This window comes from Tachypleus tridentatus, chromosome 6, assembly GCF_004210375.1.
Source record: "Tachypleus tridentatus isolate NWPU-2018 chromosome 6, ASM421037v1, whole genome shotgun sequence".
Taxonomy (NCBI): domain Eukaryota; kingdom Metazoa; phylum Arthropoda; class Merostomata; order Xiphosura; family Limulidae; genus Tachypleus; species Tachypleus tridentatus.
In genome coordinates, this window is record NC_134830.1 from 45,824,194 (window position 1) to 45,830,613 (window position 6,420).

At 33.5% G+C, this 6,420-nt stretch overlaps 1 protein-coding gene across 1 annotated transcript; it reads right to left on the reverse strand.

Annotated features, from left to right (window-relative positions):
* Positions 1-1,067: 1,067 nt before the first annotated feature.
* Positions 1,068-5,926, reverse strand: LOC143254540 (uncharacterized). Its single transcript, XM_076509709.1, has 2 exons — positions 5,753-5,926; positions 1,068-2,885 (listed from the first exon to the last, which is right to left on the reverse strand). Exons 1-2 carry the CDS (start codon positions 5,914-5,916, stop codon positions 1,976-1,978), a joined length of 1,074 nt encoding a protein of 357 aa, XP_076365824.1. The 5' UTR covers positions 5,917-5,926; the 3' UTR covers positions 1,068-1,975.
* Positions 5,927-6,420: the final 494 nt, after the last annotated feature.

A 6,420-nucleotide genomic window follows, 5' to 3' on the forward strand; every position in this document is an offset into this window, starting at 1 on the left:
AAGCTTAGATTAGTTGACACGTAATATAAATATACAAGGTTGTTTACCGAAGAATAAAGGGAAGTTTTCTGTGGATTAAAATGCATTCTAAACAAAATTTAAATAATTACATTTTGTAATTAAGATTTCTATTTTACATTTATAATTTAATTTCTAACCCCCACACATGTGTTTTAGAAGCTTGTTTCATGTGAAAAAGTACAGTGTTCAAATAGTATGATAAGTGTATTCTAGCGAGGACTTTTGATTAATGAAAATTATCTTGGATTTCATAGTAATTAGTTTATAGTTAGGTAAGATGTATTCACGTCTTGTTTTGATCAAATTTTAAATATTCTTATTTCAATTTGTTTTTGATTGACCTAATATTTTTGTTCATAAATAAAAATGTGTTTTTTTATGGTTCTATTAATTATGTTATTATTGTTTAAATTAGCATATATTACACATTTTCAATTACAATTTAAGTCACAAAAATATTAACATACCTATTTAACAGGATAGTTATAATAGTATTTGACCAACATATATATATTAACGATATAAAAGAACGAATAAATAAACAAAAAAAAACGATTCATTTTGTTAAGTTTTCTTAAAACTTTCATTGAATAGTAAGAACATTTTTATCATTAAAAAAACTATATTTTACGATTGTTATTACATCTCGAGATTATGAAATTCGATATGCAACATGTTGTCAAATTCTGCTGCAAGAAGAAACTATAATATATTTCCCTTTTTCTCTCTATGTTAATAGCAGTCATATTTTGGATGGTAGAGACGTGTAGTTATGATAATTTAGTTTATAAAAGAATGTACTTCTTCAGCTTTCGTTATAGTTTTTTTTTAATTTAACCGCGAATTAAAACGATGAAAACAAATCGTATAACGTAATATATAATGTTTAAAATAATCACTCGAATTACGTTCACTAAACATTGCTTATTTGTCGTGGATGCCACAGCACTGATTTTAAAAACACTTTTAAATAACCAACACTAAATATATTAAACTTCAATTCGTCTAATTTCTCCAAGGAAACAGAAAAAGTGAAGGTTTTTGTTATTTTCTTGCTACAATACTGTGTACTGTATAATTCCTATTTATGCTTATTTTCACTTTGAAAATTTGAGCATTTTTTGTCTGAGCAATATACACACAAATATGTATATACACATAATTTGTTTTCTATATAAACCTCAAAATGCCTGAGCTTTAAGAATTTTTCGACAACACAGTGTAAGATTCTTACCAGTAAGTTACTGACTTATAAAAGAACAAACACAACCTTAATGTTTGAGTGTAGTCTCTGGATTCCATTCACCTTCTACTGCTAAATATTTGCGGTTCATTCCATTTGCTAGTGTTTAGGCTGTTAACACTTAGTTCATTCCACTTACTAATGTTTAGGCTGTTAACACTTAGTTCATTCCACTTACTAGTGTTTAGGCTGTTGACATTCACTTCATTTCACTTGCTAGTGTTTAGGTTGTTAACACTTACTTCACTCCACTTGCTAGTGTTTAAGCAGTGAACACTTACTTCAAAACAGTTGCCAGTATTTAAGCTGTTGAGATTTACTTCATCCACTCGCCAGTGCTGAGGTTCTGCCATTTACTTCATTTCACTTGCTAGTGTTTAGGTTCTTGACATTTACATGGCACGTTTAGTATTTATTTCGATTTTATAATATTTCGTATTATTTTGTTTAACATCAATCCCACAAAGCTTCAAATAAAAAAGCCCGACTCGCCTCAAGGAAAACAAAATTGAACTAGATCACTTTACGTATGATCTCTAACATGATTAATAACATCCTTTCTTACAAGTCTGTTCAATAGTAATGTGTTTTTATTAATCCGTCCACGATAAATAGCAGTGGAAGTGAACTGGGAAGGAAGACAGTTCTTTCCTTAAACAAGAAGCTGGAGAACTGGAAAGATAAACTCAACCCTAAATTGAGTCATCCGTCTCACAAGATTGGCTTCTTATGGGCATCACTGCTTTCAGTATCTACTCGTTCTAGTTTTTTTTCTAAGTAACCTTGCCATTTTACCGTCCGCCAATAAGCAACTTTGATCAGTGTGTTAAAAAATACTCTAAACACAAAGAATTTAAGCAGTATTTCAAAGGCAACATACATCAGCCAATAGCAAATTGACATGTAATAAGTGGTCTTCTTCTTGAATGATATATCCAGCAAACGACACCAAAACTTCATCATGGCAGTCCAGTTCAGAAAAGGCACGACCACGCTCATGGCCTGAATGATGTCTTTACTCATCTGGACGGATTCCGGCAATGGTGACTTAATTGTCGGTTTCCAAACAGCGTTCATGATTTCTCGACAAATAGCTTCTGTTTCTTTCAGACTTCCATCACAGATGTTGAACCGGTCGTCAAGTCCCAGCTGATAACCCACCCCTCTCCAGAAGTGTATAAGGCTCTCCAACTCTTCCCGTGAACAGTGAATCCCCAAAGATTGAGGAAATAACACAATAAGTCCGATGAAAGAGAACTGTGTTAGAGCCATATCGTACTGAGACATAACAACTCCTCCTTGGCATGGACAGGTTATCTGGGTTTTAAAGTCTTTTTGAATGTTCGGATGTGAGTCGAATGATGATATAGGCCTACTTTTGTCGTTCAATCTATCGGCGACGTTTTTATGCATTCGTCGAGTAATTGTTATTGACTCATAAGCTGCATCTTCTGAATTCCAAATATCACCTTCGTACCACTTGCGGACGTGACGCATGGTACTCACGTAACGACGAAATATCCGCACTAGATTCGAAGAGTTACCCGTATAAAGCAATGGATTAAGCATGTTAGGAATGAAGACCAGAAATAAGAGTCCCGATAAATGGGCAAAGAATATGCTGTAGAAGAAAGAAAACGAAATATAAGTACATGAGAAGTTCAGTTAATTATTATATGACATGAAAGTGAGATCTTACAATAAACAAGAATTTGAGTGTAGTAGTGGATATTTTAATAAGAAGTTTAATTTCTCTGTTTATTTGTAGTTAAACACAAAGCTATAGAATAGGTTATCTGTGCTTTGTCCACCATCGATAGCGAAACCCGGTTTCTAGTGTGGTAGGTCTACAGATATGTCGCTGTGCCACTAGGGAACAACATATATAAATACAGATAGTACTTTCTCATAGTTCGTAACAGAATATTTCTGTCAAAAAGTTTCCTAGATCTTCATGTTGCACTGTTAAATTTTCTTTGTTTGTTATTGTTAGTAGGCACATTTTAAGAACACATATCTCCAAAAGAAATGTTGCAATAACCACTGCTCTAAGAAATTACTATGAGAACACTACAAAGCTTTGAGATATATATATTTTAAAAATGCATAGACATAAATAGGCATAACAGGTACTTTATCACTATTCTGTAATTTTCATTAAATTCGAATTGTAAAGAAAGGTAAGAATAATAGTAGTGATGGCATTCTTGACATACTTAACTACTTTCTGTGTCACTATGAGACCCAGTGTCTACAATTAGCTACATTAAAGTCAATCAATACTAAAAAAGGTTCATCTCTAGGGCGCTTTTGAACTTTGGTATGCAGACATATCATACATTTTCTATCTTCTTATTATAACATGGACATTTTAAAAAGTATTTTATTTATTTTACATCTACGCACCTTTTGCATAACATGTGGTTCAGAAAATTATTAATTTGATTTTGTTCTAGCTGCCTTTGTTCATGTGTTATTCTGTAGAGGTTACACCTGTTTTGTCCATGAGAGGAATTGCTATAACGTTGTACGTTGCGCAAGAACGTGGACAAAATATAGCTTTTCACTGGTAGATCAGATGATATCCTGAACTTACCCTAACGTTGAATGATAATTATTCATTCACGTTATTAACACTGGTCGCCACAGGTAAATTTGATGTTTCTTGTGAAGTAAGAAATATCAGATTTAAACAATTTACAATTGATCTCAACTGCTAGTTGATGGGAAGACATCTTGAGAAAAGAATATCTATTGATGAATTTACAATTCTAGCGAAATGCAGAAGTTTAGTATCAAATGGAAGTATGCGCAACGTGTCCAGTCTCTTCCTTTCTGAGCCCGGCATGGCCAAGCGCGTAAGGCGTGCGACTCGTAATCCGAGGGTCGCGGGTTCGCGCCCGCGTCGCGCTAAACATGCTCGCCCTCCCAGCCGTGGGGGTGTATAATGTGACGGTCAATCCCACTATTCGTTGGTAAAAGAGTAGCCCAAGAGTTGGCGGTGGGTGGTGATGATTAGCTGCCTTCCCTCTAGTCTTACACTGATAAATTAGGGACGGCTAGCACAGATAGCCCTCGAGTAGCTTTGTGCGAAATTCCAAAACAAACAAACAAACAAACAAACTCTCCTTTCTTAGTTTAAAACTCAGTTAGTTTAGTTAAATTCGTTATCATTTCGAAATTTACCCCCTCTATTTCCTCGTTATAAAAAAATGTATCTACTACTTTTTACAAAAATCAGTTTAACCCGAGCATTGTTTTACGTAAACAAACACCTAAGCAACCCTTTATGTCATATTCACTCTAATATACAAACACACTGTAATATATTCAAATGACATTGAAGTTTCATCTCTAGTTATTTACTACTTCTTGTTTCGGAAATTTGAAAAAAAAATCAGTCGTAATATACCTAGACCTGTCAACCTGTGGATGGTACCAGTGTGTAAGATTGTTAAGGTCAGTTGTTCCGTCTCAGCGAAATTACCACATTTCTGTATTTTTTAAGTAAAACATAAAACTTAAATGTACCAAGTGCCTGGGATATTTATTCAAGATAATGTTATTTGTTATTAAGCACAAAGCTACACAAAAAGCTCTTTGTACTCTGCCCGTCACGGGTATGAAAACCAGATTTCTAACGGCATAAGTCCGTAGACATACCGCTATGCCACTAGAGTATTTTATTGAAATGCATATGCATGAATGTGAACTACTTCAACAAGCAAAGACATAAGTTGGGAATTGTGATTTCTTATGAGTCGTGTTATACTACATGGTAGTAGTGTTTCATTGGTGTATTTTATCTAGTTGTCTGCTACTGTTGTATTTCACTGTAACAGTCTACCATTATTGTATTTTATTGTTTTTCACTGTAGCTGTTATCTTTTTTGTAGTTCTCTGTAACAGTATTTCATTGTAGTTCTCTGCATTATTGTATTTCACTGTAGTTGCCTACCATTGTTGTATTTCACTGTAGTTACCTGCCATTGTTGTATTTCACTGTAGTTGCCCACCATTGTTGTATTTCACTGTAGTTGTTTACCATTGTTGTGTTTCACTACAGCTATCTATCATTGTCGTATTTCAATGTAGCCATCTTTCACTGTTAAATTTCAAAATGTTAAATTTACGTAATTATTAAAACTGCAGGGATTATAGAATTGTGTTTAGGAACTATTATAATGTGTTTTGTAATTTTTATTCCGAGTTAACAAGAATAATTATTTGCTTAACACTCGGACTGTGAGTCAGAGAGACATTTGTCTGGTGAGTCGATTTCCAAATTTAATTAAAAGATGAATGTCTCATCGACTCACAAACTAGACGTCAATTGACAGGCAAATCGAATAAAGACAATATTATCCTTCTTATATTCTGTATAATAATGTATGTTCATAATAACTTAGTGAATGTCTTAGATGCTTTTTCATACGAAAACATTTGGGTTTTATTATTTCAGAATTAGCTCGTTTCATTCGTACTCACCTGAAGAAATATCGTTGGAATACTTCCTTAGCCTGATGAAATCTATCTTTATCCAACCACGACGGTGGGAGAGAAGAGGAGTTTTCATTATCTCCATGCAACTCAGTTCCTTGTCGCAGGTCCTCCATTCGCTTCATGGCTTCAGCTTTTGCTGAGGACCCCATGCCCACTCAACCGGGCGACTACAGCTGTAAATTAATTAAACTTGCAAAGGATACATTCGAAAAATTCCTTTTTTCTTTGTGTATGTGTGAATTATAGTGACCAAAGCGCTTTCTAAAACAGTTAGTGTAAGCTAAATAAATATATAAATATACTATTCTTACTGATTACCATAAGTACAATATAAGAACAAAATCTCAAATTTTGCGAACAAAAACAAACACATGTTGGTGTAATTATAATTTCGAATAGAAACATCCTTCTTCGTGCAACTATAGTTACAATAATAAAATATTTCACTCAGCGGTTAAATAGGAATTGTTAGAACTTTAAGGCTTGTAGTTTAACACAACAGATAATCTATTGTACATTTAATGGACGTTCTGAAAAAAAAAAAACAGTATTTCTTGTCTTTGTCTCTAGCCGTAACGTAATACAATTTTGTTTTCAAAGAAAATATTTGTGATCAAAATAATGAGTTAGAAATCTAAACTGAACCAGTTTAG